The sequence below is a fragment of the Ipomoea nil genome, unplaced genomic scaffold, assembly GCF_001879475.1.
Source record: "Ipomoea nil cultivar Tokyo-kokei standard unplaced genomic scaffold, Asagao_1.1 scaffold0875, whole genome shotgun sequence".
Taxonomy (NCBI): domain Eukaryota; kingdom Viridiplantae; phylum Streptophyta; class Magnoliopsida; order Solanales; family Convolvulaceae; genus Ipomoea; species Ipomoea nil.
In genome coordinates, this window is record NW_017617303.1 from 776,799 (window position 1) to 796,117 (window position 19,319).

The 19,319-nt window shown below is 36.5% G+C and overlaps 3 protein-coding genes across 4 annotated transcripts; all 3 read left to right on the top strand.

Annotated features, from left to right (window-relative positions):
- Positions 1–249: 249 nt before the first annotated feature.
- On the top strand, positions 250–2,820 carry LOC109178940 (uncharacterized mitochondrial protein AtMg00810-like). Its single transcript, XM_019328490.1, has 4 exons — positions 250–258; positions 432–539; positions 2,359–2,410; positions 2,462–2,820. The coding sequence occupies exons 1-4, from the start codon at positions 250–252 to the stop codon at positions 2,818–2,820; spliced, it is 528 nt and encodes a 175-aa protein (XP_019184035.1).
- A 2,937-nt stretch (positions 2,821–5,757) lies between these two features.
- Positions 5,758–8,289, top strand: LOC109178941 (UPF0481 protein At3g47200-like). The gene is made up of 3 exons (XM_019328491.1): positions 5,758–5,776; positions 6,104–7,369; positions 8,234–8,289. The coding sequence occupies exons 1-3, from the start codon at positions 5,758–5,760 to the stop codon at positions 8,287–8,289; spliced, it is 1,341 nt and encodes a 446-aa protein (XP_019184036.1).
- Positions 8,290–13,486: 5,197 nt separating this feature from the next.
- Positions 13,487–16,057, top strand: LOC109178964 (UPF0481 protein At3g47200-like). Of its 2 annotated transcripts, none has more exons than XM_019328512.1 (2): positions 13,487–13,581; positions 14,790–16,057. In XM_019328512.1, the coding sequence occupies exons 1-2, from the start codon at positions 13,574–13,576 to the stop codon at positions 16,045–16,047; spliced, it is 1,266 nt and encodes a 421-aa protein (XP_019184057.1). In that variant the 5' UTR covers positions 13,487–13,573; the 3' UTR covers positions 16,048–16,057. The 2 variants fall into 2 exon arrangements, with proteins under 2 accessions (XP_019184057.1, XP_019184058.1); XM_019328513.1 differs by having other exon boundaries at positions 13,488–13,585.
- The last annotated feature ends 3,262 nt before the right edge of the window (positions 16,058–19,319 follow it).

Consider the following 19,319-nt stretch of genomic DNA (forward strand, 5'->3'; position numbering starts at 1 on the left):
CGTCGTTGACGTGCTACCGGAGGTACAATGACGTCGCTGACGTTCGTCCTCCTCAACAGGCGTGGAATCGGCCTTCAACGCCCCGTGCCAATGTGGCTTATTAGCAGCCACCACATGATGACTTCAACTCAACTCCCTTTAATAACGTCTGGATTCCAAACACGGGGGTGAATGCACATGCCACGCCAAACTTAGGAGTTTTACACGACACCGAACCATACACGGGCAACGAAAATTTAAAAGTCGACGATGGCTCAGGTTTGTCAACATTGCGTACAGGTTTAGTCTCTATCCCTACCCCGTTTCGGTTACTGTCTCTACATAATATACTACACGTTCCGAAATTACGTGCTTCTTTATTATCTGTGCATCAATTCAAACAAGATAACAACATATATTTCAAATTTCATCCCTTTTATTTTCTTGTGAAGGACCGTGTTACCCACCGAACTCTTCTTAGAGGTCCCAGTGTAGGAGGTATGTACTCGCTCAGTGCACCATCTCCGGTTGCTCTATTGTCTGCTAAAACATCAGCTCAGGTCTGGCATCAACGTCTCGGTCACCCACATAATCAAGTTCTTCGTCAGGTTTTGTCTAGATGTCCTGTTAATAATTCATTAAGTTCTATGAACAGAGTCTATACTGCGTGTCAAATGGGAAAGTCTACTCGCTTTCCCTTGTCGCAAATTAAACATTCAACCACGTTTGTTATTGAGTTAGTCTACACGGATATTTGGGGACCTTCATCGATCACGTCGATTGAAGGGTTTAAATATTTTGTGTTGTTTGTAGATGACTATTCAAGATATATTTGGTACACCCAATGAAAAATAAAATAGACATTTATTCAATTTTTGCTCATTTCCGTGCTTTAGTTGAAAAATATTTCTCCACTCCAATTAAAAGTATCCAGTCAGACCTGGGAGGTGAATATCGCAAATTACACTCGGTGTTAGCGTCCGTGAGTAGTTTACATCGACATTCATGTCCCCACACACATGAACAAAATGGACTAGTTGAAGTAGGCATCGTCATGTTGTGGAGACTGGCTTGTCTTTACTAGCCCACAATCATGTTCCCCATAAATATTAGCATTTTGCCTTTGAATCGGCAATCTACCTAATTAATCGGATGCCAACCTTAGTCCTACACAATCAAAGTCCGTACTCAATTCTATTTCATAAGTCCCCAAACTATAGTCTTTTACGTGTCTTCGGTTGCAAATGCTTTCCTTGTTTGCGTCCCTATAATACATATAAAATGGAGTTTCGTTCTGTGTCATGTGTATTCTTGGGTTACCTCGATTCATTCAGTGGTTACAGGTGTCTAGTCAGAACAACGGGGCGGGTTTAAATTGCCCGACATGTTTGATTCAATGAGTATGTGTTCCTATTTCTTCTCAAGTGCCGAACCTACAGAGAGTCACACGACGAATTCCAGGCACTTACCATGGACGTCCGCACAGATCATACAATCAGCAGCCTCCCGTGATGCACCGCTGCCCCCAGTTGAGCCACGACCACCCATGATCTCTCCTACCGGAAGCACTTTTGCACCCATGCAGATATCACCGGCTGCAATGACAGACTCGTCATACTAGCCGCCTACTACCTCGACTGCACCGCCTCGCACCCGGAGAAAAAGGTCCCTGACTCAAACCCATGGTATGCAGCTCCGCACCAAGACAAACCAACAATGACGTCCTCCCCGAGCCTTGATCGCTTCGGTTGACGATGATGAGCCAACGTGTCACTCTCAATCTATTAAGTGCCCACACTGGCGTAGCGCAATGGATGCGGAGTTCAACGTACTTCTGCACAATCAGACGTGGAAATTAGTCCCTTTTCATAATGCAATTAATGTAATAGATAGCAAATGGGTATATCGCATTAAACGTAAATCTGATGGCTCTGTCGAGCGGTATAAAGCTCGCCTGGTTGCCAATGGGTTCAACTAAGTCCCAGGCGTCGACTATTTAGAAACGTATAGCCCAGTTGTCAAATCGGCTACTGTTAGGCTATTGTTAGCCTTTGCCGTCTCGAACAAGTGGGTCATGAAGCAACAAGACGTCCATAATGCGTTCTAAAATGGCCACATTACCGAAGATATCTTTATGCGGCAGTCACCTGGCTATGCTAATCCGAGCTTCCCCGACCATGTCTGCAAACTACAATGGTCATTATACGGCCTCAAGCATGCCCCTCGGGCTTGGTTTACTAGACTCCATGACTTCCTGGTTCATGTTGGTTTTCGACCCTCGAAGATGTGTCCCTCTTCATTTATGAGTCTGGTCGAATCCGCATTTACATCCTCGTGTATGTGGATAACATTCTCATGCTTGGTAATGATATCAAACAGGTGGAGTCTATCTTGGAGCAACTCTCCTCGACATTCAAAATCCAGGACCTAGGTTAGCCACGGTTTTTTCTCGGAATTGAATCTCTCTACACCACTGATGCAGTGTTGTTATCCCAACGGCAGTATATGACTGAACTCCTCCGCAAAGTAGGGATGGAATCTTGCAAACCGTTATCTACTCCGATGACCACGGCAACGACACATAGCGATGCTGACTCGTCACTGTTGGATGATCCCACACTCTATCGCCAACTTGTTGGCTCCCTGATGTATTTACTAATCACTATGCCGGATTTATCATTTGTTGTCAACCGATTGTGCCAGTTCATGCATAATCCTACGCAGGATAATTGGGCTGCCCTAAAGCGCGTTTTGCGGTACATCAAAGGCTCGCTTTCACTGGGGCTTCGCCTAGCGGCTTCGGTGTCTCTTGTGGTTCACGCTTTTTCAGACTCAGATTGAGCTGGCTGCTCACTGGATAGAAAGTATACTACCGGCTATGCAGTCTTTCTTGGACCCAGTTTAATTTCATGGTGCTCTAGGAAACAACAGACCATCGCCCGCTGCTCAACCGTGGCCGAATACAAAGCCGTTGCCGATGTCTCAGCTAAGGTAGTCTGGGTTCAGTCCCTTCTTCGGGATCTTGCCTTAGACTGTTCCACTACTCCGGTACTTTGTTGTGACAATCTAGGTGCAACCTATCTGTGTTCGAATCTAGTTTTTCACGCACGGACTAAACATGTTGTAACACCCCAGATTTTCAGGATATTTAAAACTTACAAAATAAAGGTGAAATCTCATTAAATCCCAAAACATAATACAAGAGTGCGGGGTGCTATGCCACACCTAAGCTAGAGAACTCAGGTGCACAGGCTAACTAACTAATATCCTCAATAATGTAAATGCATAAACATGGCACGCAGGCCGAAAGGGAAACTATCTACTTCTACGTTCCAAGTTCTAGCGCGCTCCAGTGACTTATTCTTCTGTGCCTGAAAGCCAAATATATCTGTTCAGCGAGAGATGCTGGTAACCCACTCCAACGCGTTGAAATACAATACATATAGATATATATATAGATATACGAAAACCATTTTGAGCATGAAGATATATCCTACGAACTCTAGCTTTTAAAACCGGGAATGACTCGACAGATAAGGCTAGACACAAGCAACAGTTATAACAAGCGTATACAATCCACAACAGGCAAGACAGATAACGCTGAGCACAATTAATAATCATAACCCAACATAAACAATCCCCAGCATAAATCCCATAGTCACATCCCCCAAGATACTCGTAGTCACAACTCATCCATATCTCAACACATAGCACACTTTGTTGGCGCCACAGGACCAATCGCATGCCCATACATGAGGGTCAGCGCATATAGCTCTGACATGGCCCCGCAGCACCCTGCCCCGTATCACAACACGGAGGGGTCGATCACAACCGACCGATGAACCGCAGCTCATCATAGTTTGATCGCAACCAAACAGTGGACCGCAGCCCAAGAGTATGTCATCTGACCGCAGCCAGGAAAGTATGAACCGCAGCTCATGTGGAAACGTTTGATCGCAACCAAACGGTGGACCGCAGCCCAAGAGTGTTAATCTGACCGCAGCCAGCTTCTGAACCGCAGCTCAGGAATAACCAATCCGATCGCAACCGAATTGGGGTATCATGCACACATAACACATAGCAAGCACAGGCAACCCACATTAACACATTGGGGAGGGGAGAAAACGTATAACAAAACCTATGCGTGATCCTTCACATACTAAGAATAATCCTAAGGGGTTCATGCTTCTTCCACCTAGGTCAACGGGATACCAATTCAACTAGCATGCAATATAAAAGACTCATACAACCTACGAACGGTACCCGAAATATCCAACTAGACATAGGCACGATAGACGGAGTCCGTTGGGACACCACGGGGATCGGGGAAAACATCAAACGGGGAGGCCGGGGTCCCGAATGGGAATTCCCAGCGGGTAGCCGGTGGGTGGGGGGGGGCCACCCGCCGGTAACACTGTTCCGGGCAGCGGGTCGCCGGCGGGCAGCTGCCCGCCCGCCGGCTGCCCGCTGCCGGGACTGCCCTCTTTGACCGCGGGTAGGTGGCGGGTCTCCTACCCCCCCCCCCCCCCCCACCTACCCCCCACTGACTCTTTATACACAAAACGCCCCAGGAACCGTTGTGGAACCCGAAACCATGCTTAGACACTTTACAACGCAATTAACGATCAACACGTAGACAATTAACGGATCAAATACGAGAAACGTACGGAACATAACCTATCATGCTTTTCTAAACATAATTGTCACCCAAACATGCGATTTCCCACCCGATACTCCAAGAATAATGTCATACGATACAACCTAGGGTTCTAATCACTTTTATACCAACAAGAATACGATTCGTCTTCTAATTACAAGATTCGGTAAGAATATCACATAAGCATCAAGAATGCCATACAATTATCAAGAACGACATATAAACGTCAAGAACTCCACATAATCATCAAGAACACCATAATTATCAAGGATCTCCCAATATCAAGATCACCCATGGAATTATCCCATCAATCATCAATAATAATATCACAAATCATCAATACACAATAATATGGGGAAATCCTACGGGGGAAGTCATAGCTATGAAAATAGGTTTTGTTGAGACATGGGTTACCTCTTAGCCTTAATTAATTCCTTGGCTATGAAGGGTCTCTCTTTAAGCTTTCCTGCTTTCTTGATTTCTTCTAAGGGGATTCTTGGAGCTCTTTTGGGGTGGTGGGCGTTAATCTTGAGGGGAGGGTTCTAGGTGCCTCTTAAGTCCCCTATTTATATATTTAGGTGTCCTAGTTAGGAACTAATATTATGGGCTTGCTAGTTCTATTTCTTTTGGGACTAAGGATTGAGTTTAGGGATAAGGGCTCGTGGACTATGGTGGGCCTTCCTAATTAATTATTGTGATTTAATTCTTTCTTTTGGGTAATTGATTAAATGATTTAATTGATCTTAGGGGTCGTAACACGGGGTGTTACACATGTGGAGGTGGAATACCACTTTGTCTGTGATCAAGTCGCGACTGGTGCTCTCAAGGTGAACTTTGTGTCCACTCATGATCAACTGGCGAATATCTTCACCAAATCTCTCTTTGTCTCTCGGTTTACTGACCTCCGTTTCAAGCTTGGCGTCGTCCCTTGTTAGCCTTCTACTTGAGGGGGGTGTATTAGGCAGTTAGAATTATAGGTTCAGTTAGCCTAGTCTTTAGCTAGTTCTCCTATCTTTGTGTTGTGTTATATGTATATAAACCCACTCTGTAAACGTTCTCAGATCATCAACACATAACTCTGAGATAATTTCCTCAATCGCCTCAAAGTTCTCCCTGCAAAAATGGGGTTCTTATCATATTGTGGGTCCCACTCAAATTAAAGAGCAGTCACGTGCTGCGCAATAGAACGCCAGTCGGGCGCGTGAACTGTACGCGCCAAGCTGGCACGTCAGAAGTTTGTTTTTATTTTTTTTTATTTTATGTTTTGCTGACTTTTCATTTTTTGTTTTTTTTTTAATCTACTCCCATATTTTCTCTTTCCTAATCACACCTACAAAAACTCCTCAAAAACCACACCAAAACCCTCACTATTGAAGATGGTCTAAGGATTTGTAAGACGGTCCCACACAATGTGACATTATTATATATTTAATTTACTTTAATTTCTTAAATTGTTGCCATTTTCAGATAATATCAGTGGCGATATTTTGATTAACATAGACGAAAGAGTGGCTGATTTTTGTAAGCAAAAGCTTAAACATCCTATCCTCAAAGTTCAAGGCCATCTCCAAGAAGTTAGTGAAAGGACTTACGAGCTCTCAGTTCAAATCCGAGGAAACCTTAATATTAACATAGAGCAAGGTCTTGATGACATTTGCAGCCGACAATTTGAGCGTCCTATTCATCGTATTCATGGGCTTCTTCGACAAGTCAATGAAAGGGCCTATGAGCCGGAGATTGTGGCAATCGGTCCTTATCATCGAGCTAAAGAGAGTACAAAGATGATGGAGGAACACAAACATCGCTACTTGAAAAACCTTATTAATTCAAAACCACTCCAAGAATATAGAGCTGCTATGTCGGAACTGGAAAATGAGGCTTGTGAATACTACGTTGAACCTATTGGTCTCAACGACGACAAAGGGAAGTTTGTAGACATGATGATCTTAGATGGGTGCTTCATAATAGAACTGTTGCGCAAGAATAACATGAGTGAATTGAGGGAGAAGGACGATATCATCTTCAAATTTGATTGGATGTTGAGTTCTTTGCAAAGGGATTTGCTTTTGTTAGAAAACCAAATGCCCTTCAAGGTTTTGTGTAAGTTGTTTGACTTGGTTGAAGCCCCAAACCAACATTCTAGGCTTGCTTATCTAGTATGTTGTTTCTTTAAAAACCTCTTTCCAGGAATGACAATAGATGAAGACAAAGTTGATGAAACCAAAGATGATGTTGGACATTTACTTGGGTTAATACATAGTCGATGGCATAATCTAGGGAGCCAACAAAATGATGCAAAAGTGAGAAAGATACAAAGAGATCGGAAGTTTCTTTGTGCATCAACACTTAAAGAGGCTGGTGTGGTGTTTAAGAAGGGTGAGAATCTAAGTTTATTTGCTATTGAGTTTCAAAAGGGGAAGTTAAGAATTCCACAGCTCACCTTCGAAGATAGGACAGAGACTATATTTAGAAATTTCTTAGCATACGAGCAATATTCAAAGAAACCCCAAGAACGTTTTGTGACGGATTACATTAATTTTTTGGGCAGACTTATTGGTTCTGAGGGAGACGTGGACTTACTTTGTGAATATAGCATCATTGATAATTGGATGGGTGACACAAAAGCAATTTCCGATATATTTAGAAAGATAAATGAATGCATTACAGTTGAGAGCCCAGAGTCCAGATATAGTATGGTTTTTGAAAAATTGAACACCCATTGCAACAAAAGAGGTAACAGATGGAAGGCAAAGATGTGGGCCAACTATTGTAATCCTTGGGGGATCACATCTATATGTGCGGCTTCTCTTATAATTTGTTTGTCAATGGCACAACTTGTTTTTAGCATTCTCAAGTACTACAAGAAAAACTATAAAAAAAAAAAAAAAAAAAAACAAAACAAAACAAAGCCGGCACGGGCTTAGCTCAATGGTTCAGTAGGTAGTATTTGGGAGAAGAGATCAATGTTCGAATCTCGGCGGTCGGCGGCGGCAGTGTGGGCAGATACCTTTCAACCTTTTGGAAGAAGAAAAACTAATAAAATAAAAATTGTATATGATTACACATATTTATTTTACCTAAGTTAATTTCACTTTTAGTCTTATAACTATTGGATTATTGTTAATTTTGTTGTAAAATCTAATTATGGACATTATTCTAGCATTAATGATATGATTTGTAACGGCTTGATACTTATGGTATGATTCTATATTAGTTGTTATATATATTGATGTAATACTGTACCGAGATAATGATGTAATGAGAATCCTTTTTCCTCTGTTCTTTCTTTATTATCTTCTTCTTGTTCTTATTGTTTTCGTTCTTCGCCTACAAACAAACTACAATACAACAAATTTCAGTTTCCTATAACTATTGGAGTATTGTTAATTTCAGTTCACGAATTTCAAAATTATCAATTCAATTCTGTAACTATGCAATTATGAACCGATGGTCTGATTTCTGTAAGTTTGTTTCTACAAAAAAGTTGAATGTGCCAATATATGGAAGAATGGCTACGCTTGAACTTTTTCGTCCGCACGTTGGTGCAAAATCAATACTGAACTGGTTTTGAAAATATTAAGATTGTTTTGTTTACAGGGGGCTGTGGATCCAAATTTGGTATCATAAATCACCAGTATACTACTGTTCCTTGAATAAATTGATGATTCCAGAAGAATTCAATTTAAGCTTACATGCATTTTTCAAGATATTAGAGAAAAGATGGGATTGTCTACAATGGATATTTTTTTTGGGATTGTCTATGCTTATCACGGTTGGAAGGTCAGTTTTACATGTTTACATGTTTTAATTTGAGTGTCATTCACTTTAAGTTAGATTATATTTATATCTAACCTGTGATATTAGAGCCATATGTACAATTATATTGTTAGCTATGTGCTTCATATTATTGCCTATAAAAATTATGTCAATGGATTATTATTATTAATGATAGGCAATATAATCGACATGTTGCATAATACTCGTCCATTGTCTCAAATTTGAGAACATTCATTTGCTCAAATTTGTTTTGTGACCATGATAACCATCATAAAAGAGAATTTGTTTAGTTGGCTCTTGATGGTAACAATTATTTGCTATAGGTCATAACTATTGATATTTATCACAGAACTTATAAGTGTAGAAATAGCATGAATATTGAATATAATTTTGCCTAGAATGCGACAAGTCATTGCCCTAATTAGAATATAACAGCACTATAGGACAATCTCCTAATGAAAATTGACTTGGTATTTATTTACAAGTCAATTGATTATTTGTCTAAGTTCAAGCTTATTTATGGTGCTACTCTTTATTTTAGAAATCTTTTACATGAGTCTCAAACATTGAAATAAATCTCAAATCTGAGTATCCAAACAAGATGACAGTGCCTAATTTCAATATAGTTTTGCCTAGAAGGTAAACACTAAGAGCACTAATTTTTATTTGTCACCTTTTGGTCTAAACCCTCGGTTATGATGGATATTTGATTGGAAAAGATTCATAGAGCCTAAGGTAATCCCTGAAGGATCGCTACGAGCCTACAATCAATAAATTATTGCAATCCATTAATGCATAGAATGCATGATCTGAGTAGTTAATTCTCGTGAGTCATCCAGAATTATTTGACAATTCAGAATTTACTTCTTGAGTTTACTTCTCTATGTTCACTTTTCTGGACGAGTTTTACTTCCCGAATGTTACCTTTCGGATGGTACATGAATCCGTTGTACTCCAGTAGAAATACATAAGTAAAATCATTTTAAAATTGTGTGGGTCTCATTGTCATATGTGATAGTCACCTTGTACTGCCGTAGTAGTACATGACCATATTACAATAAGTATTTTGAATGTCATTGATTTTTACGAGATATCAAAAATTTTTGGTTTGTAGGAATGTACTTTATGAGTTCTAAGCCTTTCCTACTTGGTAATTGCCTGGTCATCGAACCGTTTTTTTTTTTTTTTTTTAAGTCTAGAAGACCTCATATGGGATTGATTTTGGATATGGATAATGACTCATGAAAATGTCTTGAATTTCTATCATTAGTGTTTATGCTATTTAGTCCAAAATATTTTATGATCATGTCACAAAGTTATCATGATATAGTTATTTAAAATGCTATGTGTTTGAAAGCTGGAAATAAATTACGTCATGATAATTTGCTTAAAGCAAATTAGTTGTATAATAATATTTGATAATGATTACTCATAAGTTGAGTACGTGATTTTTAGAGATCTTGAATGGTCTCACTATTTACACTTCTTTTTGCTCTTCACCCCCCTAAGATGGTTGTGTAATCGTATAATTTCATTTAATTAATATGTATGCTTTCTCTATTTGGACATATATGATTGCATATACTTTTGTTGCGATTCTTTTAAAAATTTTAAAGATCCAATTTTTTTTTTTTATTATGGCATGAGCGATTGGGTCGCTTTGGGCAAACATAATGAGTTAGATATTAGAATTTCTTATCCACATGAGTATTTTATAGAGCATGTGTGAAGGAGTAATTATTGAATTATCTGTTTTGGGATATACTTTTGTTTTAAATCCAAATCTAACTCACTACATATCACAAATCAATCCCTCAAGGATTGTTATGATTGTTATACCTAGTACATGATTTAAAAATAAACATTTCTCTATCTGCATTAATATTTATAGTGCGCAGTCTATTTCAATATATCACCATGACAGCGTACCTCTAAAAAAGGTTACCAAAGAAGCCTCCGTCTCTTAATTAATTAATGCCAAGGGCACATGATAGGATACTAATATACATATCCTTTGGTACACTGACTGCATACTTAATTAATGAAGATTGTTTCTCGGCATTAGGGGGAGATAAGAGTTCAAATTTAATAGAATGCCAAGAAATTTAATAGAATAAAAATATCTTCATTATTTAATCCATGTACTAGTTAGACTGAACTGAAAGTTCAGAAGATGATATATTTGCAATATTAGCAAATAATCTGCCAAATACATCTATTGATCATACTGATCATAAAAGAGTGACTAGGTCCATATACCATCCCCAATTTGGACCAAATATATCTATCGATGCTCCTTGATGCCAGAAGTGTAGGAGATCTATCGGTGTAAGAGATAAGAATCATTATACTAGATCTAGTAAATAAACATTGTCACTCTTGATATACCTTGAATAATTATGTCTTGGAGACGTTCGTCCAGATGACGAAAAATCCTAGTCAATTTATAGGTGCACCAAACAAACATAATACTAGGGATGCGGGACAACCAGATGTGATCTGAATAAGTTCTGGGAAATGTCTAGAATCTGGTTAACTTAAATATTGCCATAAACAATTATAAATATGGGAGAGATTTATGAAAGTATTATAGTTGTCGACAACACAAAAGCCTGTACAAATTGTTCCATTATATGATAATCTGGATCCAGAGTTATGCATCGGAAGTGTCATGACTATTTAACGTATAAAGGAGCAATTAAGGCATAGCTCGACTCGCTAATTATTAATAATTCTCTTTATAACAATACACCGTTGAGAGTTAACCCTGAAGGTTACAAGTGGGTGTGTACACGAAAGAGAAATAAGAATAATGAGGTGATATGATATAAAGCGAGTTTGTAGTCTTATGGGTTCACGCAGATACCCTTGATTGATTTTAATCAAACATATTTTCCACGATAAAAGGCATTAAGTTCCGCTACATCATTGGCAGAATAATAAATTAGATATGCAACTAATATTAAATTCAAAAGTCCTCGAAGGATTTTAAGTTCTCAAAATGAGGAAAAGTGAAAATCGCACATTAAAATATTAAGGTCTTTATAGGACCTGAAATAGTTAATATTTATTTTGAGAAATCCCTTATGGATTTATAGTTCCCGAAATGAGAATTTAAGTGTCATTATATTTACTCTTTAAAGGGTTGCGAATGGAATTAATATCCGCATTGAAGGAATAATATGTACCATTGTGTGCTCGATAAAGGGTTGATAATAAACTTATTTATTATTTATTATCTAAGTCAATATTGATGGTGGAAAACATCAATGAAATATATAAAGGGTTTGATGATGTCAGCCTATATCTAAAGACGGAGTTTTTGAAACAAAAGCTTGGGAAAGCTAAGTATTATCTCGATTTGAAGATAGAGTTTTTCTTTGAAGAAATTTTATACACCAGTTAGCCAATATATGTTTTTGATTGGATACTTAGACAAACCAATATACAATGGGCTACTTGGGTACTGGCTATTATTTTTGTATCCCCATAATGCCAAAGCCCCAAAACTGATTGTACTATATTTACCCACATTGTCCCATAAAGGGTCAATAAAGATTGTGTTGCACAAATGATAAAAGGATATATAATGAAATCCTTTTGACTAGATATTATGATATCAATATTATATTATACCACTCCAGAAGAGTCACGAGATTATTATAGAGTATATTTATTCAATTGACAGTTGTATATATTTATTTACAAAATTCCTCTATACAGTTTGGAAATTTAATGTATGGGAATTAAAGATCGTTATCTTGAGGGGGAGTATCATTTTACATGAATCAATCCTGAAGATTGGGTCTTAGATGACTAACGGTTGTACTCTTTTCCTTAGTTAAATTTTCCCCACGGGGTTTCTTTAAATCTAAAGTTTTTTAATGAGGCAGTCAATCTAAAACAAGAATAAACATACATCATGCACTCTTTTCCTCAACTAATTTTTTCCCACTGGATTTTCTAGTGAGGTTTTTAACGAGACATGAGTATGATATAGTAACATAAATGGAAAAAAGTTGCTTAAGTAGACAAATCCCAAAATCCTGAAGATTACGCCGATTATGTCTTGAAGGCTTATGATTGTACTCTTTTTCCCTTAAGTAAGTTTTTCCCACAGGGTTTTTTAAGTTAAGATTTTTAATGATACAATCAGTACAATATATGTTCTTACAAATATTATGTACTCTTTTCTTCAACTAGGTTTTTCCCACGTAGTTTTCCTAATGAAATTTTTAACAAGGCATGATTATGGCAAAATAATGTCCAAGAGTGAGTGTTGTAAAATCTAATTATGGACATTATTCTAGCATTAATGATATGATTTATAACGGCTTGATACTTATAGTATGATTCTATATTAGCTGTTATATATATTGATGTAATACTGTACAGAGATAATGATGTAATGAGAATCCATTTTCCTCTGTTCTTTCTTTATTATCTTCTTCTTGTTCTTATTGTTTTCGTTCTTCGCCTACAAACAAACTACAATACAACAAATTTCAGTTTCCTATAACTATTGGAGTATTGTGTTCACGAATTTCAAAATTATCAATTCAATTCTGTAACTATGCAATTTTTCTTAATTTCAGTCACTCCGATCAAATTGTCAACGAAAAATTAACGAAAAATTTTAATTAGTAAAATAATAAAGGCATTTTAGTAATTTGCTTCTTCCCTTCCCTTTCTTATATATCCATAACCATTATTTTCACCTAATCACATTTAATATTTATCTTCTGGAAAACTCTGTTTTTCAACTTATTGAAGAGGCCAGGCGTTCAATTTTGAAATACAGAGTGTGAAACAATTAGCCGTAGGATCACGTAACCTTTGTGCTGAAATTTGTCGTGTAGGGCGACGATTGCCGAGTTTTCCGATTCTCATTCAATCGTCGTATTTAGAATTAAAGCACTATAAACAATAAACAAGTAACGGGGTAGCTTTCATGTACTATTCAAGAAGTTGACTAGGAAATTCGCACTGATTTATTAACTATTTATTATTAATTAATAGTTAATAGCCTAATTATTTTATTACTCCGTATTATATAGGTACTACTAGTTCGTAATGCAATTGTGGAGCTTGCAAGTTGCACCTTTCACCATTTCGCCTAGCTAGTTGCAGAGGGTGGCTGGAGATCCCACTGCACCTTTCATGATCTTGTGAGTTTTATTTCTCCTCTCATCTTCTTTTGTTCTTTGTCCATTTTCATACTTCAATTATATTAGAAAACATAATCAATTGGTGGGTTTATATTTTCATATATAATATAAACTTTATTTACTAAGAACATTGTGGTCTATTGGTGTCACGTTGCTACCTTATGTGGAAGGTGTTGGGTTCAAGCTTTTGGTGGAGGCGTAGCTTGAAAGAAGATGGTTTAAGTATAGATTACTAAACAAATTGGGATATGTATGAACTATAACTAGTGATTGAAAGAAGATGGTTTTAGTATAAATTACAAATTGGGAAATGTATGAACTATAACTTATAGTAAAGATGGAGCCCTTTAAGGGTTGTATTTTAGTCTCTGCTTCACCGCACCAACCAGTCTTAAATGTTATTGTTGGGATCGAATTTGTGACTTGTCTCTAATACCACTTGTTATAATCAAGTGCTTACCATTTACACCAAAAGCTATAACTAGTAGTAAAGGCGTAACTTTATTTCCTTATATGACTACACATTTTCGAGACATTAGGTAGGGTGTTGAACTTGGCCCCTTCAACCCTTTATCAGCCTCAAGCCAACAAGTACAACGAAGACAAGTGGATATGAATATATGATAGCTAGACAAAGAGGTTATCACCAAGTCACCAACTTCAGTCACTTGAATTTGGTTACCACTCGAATATGATAGTTGAAAGACAAATTAAGCGGTAATCACCAAGTACAAGGAGTTTGGTTACTATTTGAATTGTAAATAACTATAGTCAAGTTTTGTTAATCAAATTAGATACATAAAATGTGATAAGAGAAATAATAATATTAGCTATAGTTGTCTTTAAAAATTTAATTACTTTTTTACCCTTTATTAGCTAGCTCCAAATAAAAATATGAATTAGACTAGACCATGCCAAATAATAAAAATATAATTTTGACCCGACCCACAACAAACAAATTTTTTTTAAAATCAATTTATTTATATCAAAGTTAGTAGAGTTATCACTTTCAAATTAAATATGAATGGAACCGGTTGGAGCTAAACCACAAAAATCTTGACATAACATGACCCACGTTCCCAAAAAAAAAGTAAAATTTTGTTCTTTGATTTCTTTAATTCAGAATTAATATATTGATCAATTATGTATTTGTTTTTATTATAATAAGTTACAAAGCTAAAACTTATTTTTATTATTTACAAGCTAAGCAAAGAAGAAACGAACATGCAGTCCAACACAGAAACAGTTTGCAGATACATGAAAGAGAGGCTTAAAGATGTGGCTACAACCCAACATGACCGATGTTGTATATTCAAAGTTCACGACCAATTACGCAACGTAAACGAAAAGAGCTACCAACCAGAGATTATGGCCATTGGACCTTATCATCATGGACACCAAAGCCTGCAATGGATGGAGCCACACAAGCTGCGTTACATGAACTCACTTCTTCAATGGAAGAGGGTCTCCTTAGAAAAACTCGTAAACGCCATAATGGAGCAAGAGAGCCACCTGCGGGAGTACTATGCAGAAACCATAAACCTCGACCAAACAAAGTTTACTGAGATGGTCGTGCTGGATGGTTGCTTTATAATAGAATTGGTTCGCAAATTCAACATGGCCGAGCTGCGAGACAAAGACGACCCAATTTTCAAGATGGATTGGATATTGAGTAGTTTGCAACGTGACTTGATTCTGTTTGAGAATCAGCTCCCATTTCCGGTTTTGTGCAAATTGTTTGACTTGATTGAGGCCCCCAACCAACACCACAGGCTAATATACCTTTTATTTGGCTTTGTAAGTGATTTATTCCCCGGTTTTGGATATGGGCAGAAACCAAACCAAATCTCAGGTGAAAATGTTAAGCATTTACTTGAATTAATCCACAAATGGTGGATGCCAATCATGCCACCAGCCAAGCCAACATGGCCCCAGTCAAAGAAAGGGAGGTTCTATTCTTCTGCTTCACAGCTTACAGAGAATGGAGTGAAGCTCAGAAGAAGCGAAGAAGCAAAACAAATCATCAGCCAATTTAACATAGAATTCAGACGTGGGGTGTTGTGGATTCCAACGTTAACAATCGAGGACAGGACGGAGAGTGTGTTGAGGAATCTCATGGCGTACGAGCAATACTACTCCAGCAAGGATCTTCTTCCCCATCAGTACTTTGTCACAAACTACGTCAAGTTCTTTAGTAGCCTCATTGATTCTCCGAGAGACGTGGAGATTCTCCGGCGTTATGGTGTGATAGAGAATTGGTTGGGAGGCAGTGAAGAGGTGTACAACATGTTTAGAGAGATAAACAAGTCGACCACATATCCTAAGACAGCATGCTCCTCCTGTTACGATGTCGTGAGTGAAAGAGTGAATGCCCACTGCAATACAAGTCTCAAAGGACGGATTGCCCGATTGCGACGAAGTTGTCTTTTTACTACCATCATCACGGAAAGTGTTATATCCATTTGAGCGCTTTTTTCCTTTAAAAGTGACATTTTGTGGTTTATGATATTATGCAATTGTTATACGGTAGATAATGATTTAATCTTCTTTTAATTAAAAGAAACAGTAATTGTTACCGTGAACCAATGGGATATCACGTTATAGATACGTAAACTGTAAAATAAATCTTTACAGGGCTTTTGGGGAAAAAATAGTAATAAGTCAACATTTAAATTGAAATTCCCAGTAATTCTATTCTTGTAAATTCACTGGGAAAAAATAGTAATGAGTCAACATTTAAATTGAAATTCTCAGTAATTCTATCCTTGTAAATCTACTGAGACTCAAACTCACAACCATTAGACCACATAGTCTTGCTCTGTTAATGGATTTAAAATGATAATACTGATAACGTAAATTGCTTCACGCATGTCGTATTTATATCCATTTGAGCGCTTTAAAAAAAAATTAAAAAAATATAATAATATTGTAAATATATAATAAAAATGTAATATTTCCGTTGTAGCCAAGTCTTTCCGGGACCTTCTTCTGTACTAGTCGTGTTATACCATAAACAAGTATAAACCCCTATTCTACCAAACAAAGGACTTCCTAAGCTTATTTTTGCCAAGAATTAAACCAACAACAAATTATACCAATGCATAACGCTAACAGTAAAGGGTATAATCCAACTATCAATTTAGACTTTTAATTTAGATAGAACACATCATTCAATTTGATATTATGTTTGAATCTTAGAGACTACTCTCCACGTAGAAGGATATGTTTGTTGGTGATAATGAATCACAATCGATTTAATATCCGTAAAATAATATTTATATATATACACACGAAATATATATATATAATATTATTGGATATATATCCGAAATATATATATACACACAAATATATATATATATATATATATATATATATATATATATATATATATATATATATATATATATATAACGGATCCAACGGTTATATATACATATATATCTACGAAAAAGATATACCAATATATATCAACCAAAAAGAAAATATAATCCTTAGATTATACTTCCAAAACAAAAACAAAGAACGGATTTTTGCTTAGAGCATAATCCAAACAAGAAAGAAGGAGAAGGAAGAAGGAATCGTACGAGTTAGGCGAGTGCCTTTCTTTCCTTAAAACCTTATTTGCCACCTCCCAAAAGTGCTAGGAGCATTGTGGCCTAGGTTTCCCAGGATAAAACGTACAGCGGTTCGACGTTTGAGCACCCAAACGAACGAACCCGGCGAACTAGAGCACGTGCAAAACACAGTAGCAAGAAAATGAGTAGGAGCAGAGTTTTTGAGAAGAAAAAAGTACTTATCTTTGTGTGATGTGTCACTCTCGTTCTTCCCTCTCTTGTTGTCTCTCACTATACACTTCAAAGACCTCTACTCCCACTACACTCTTATATAAGAGGTTGGTACTTAATAGCATCATCATGACACATTAACCAACATAAATTCAATTTAAAATTGAATTATAACGTTTGAAACGGTCGTACTTATTATTGAAATAATATCAACGGTCACGAACTTAACATCCGATTAATTCGTACCGACCATAACGACCAGTTTCAAAAATATCTGAGTGACCGAGAAGTCTGTACAAACCCAAAAGTTTAACAAATTGAGACCGAAAATCACACCCAAGTAGTCCGCAAGCACCGAAACGGTGCAGCACGAATCAATGCAAATAGCATTATTGGCTCGTGCTAGAAGCACCAAAGTGGTGCTACACGAAAGAACTCACACGAAAGGAGTCCAAAAATCAAAGCATGAATTTGTGCTCAAAAGCACCAAACTTCACTTTGAATCCCAAATCATTATTTTAATCTTTTTCAAAGCTTAATCATGTTTTAAGCTTAAACCTTCGTGATACACATCACAGCTAATTCCTTAATTAGCTATCAAGCTTAAAACCTTGCACATTTCGGCTACAAACGAATCACAACAATTGCTAATTTAATTAGCAACTATCTTAAGATTTTGACTTCTCTCAAATAGGTTCACTTTGAGAATCAATTTCTCATTCACCTATTACTCATTTTGAGCGTACATTATATCAAATTCTCCGTCTCACTACGAAGAACTCGAATCCACCTTGACCCGACCCAAATCGGAGGTGGATCCCACATATATTTATACCACAAAATAATCATTCAAAATATCATTTTAATGCTATTTTTCCAACAATGTTTATTTTTGTTACTATTAGCTAAACACTAAAAAGATGAAAATGTTCTTTAAATATACTAAATTTGTTTAGAAATTATTTTTCATAAAATGTTTTTAAATTTTTCAAATAAAATGATATTTGTAAAATTTAAAAAAAAAATGACATTAATTCCGTTGAAATCTAGCACACAATCAAGGTGGACACGGTTATATGTTCATAACTATAAAATTATATGTTCATAATTTTTTTAACTTTATATTCACAATTATTGAACTCTATATTCACAATTACAGAACTTTATGTTCATAATTATTGAACTCTATGTTCATAATTATAAAACTCTAATTTCATAAATTTTGAACTTCATATTCACAATTATTGAGCTCTATATTCACAATTACAGAACTATATGTGCATAATTATAGAACTTTATGTTCATAATTTTTGAACTCTATATTCATAATTATAACAGTTTTGGAATCATATCCACCTTGCAAGAGCATAATTTGCCCACAATCCAATCGTTATGCTATATATGGACCATGCTGGACACGGTAACGGTGCCGTTAGTGGCACCGTTATCTTCCATTTTTTTTTTAATTATATTTTAGACCGCTTCGTTATAGGAGTATATGTTCATAATTGTAAGTTCATAATGTCAGAGCTCTGTGTTCATAATTCCATAACTGTACATTCATAATACTGTAACTATATATTCATAATTCAATAACTGTAAATTCATAATTTTCGAAGCTCTATGTTCATAATTTTATCACTAAATGTTCATATTGTAAGTTCATAATGTCAGAGCTCTGTGTTCATAATTCTATAACTGTACATTCATAATTCTATAACTGTACATTCATAATTCCCTAACTATACATTCATAATTCCATAACTGTACATTCATAATTTTCGAAGCTCTATGTTCATAATTTTATCACTATATGTTCATAATTGTAAGTTCATAATATCAGAGTTCTGTATTCATAATCCTATAACTTACATTTATAATTTCATAACTATACATTCATAATGTCACAAACGATCAACGCCGTTAATGCCATTAACGGAGAGATAAAAT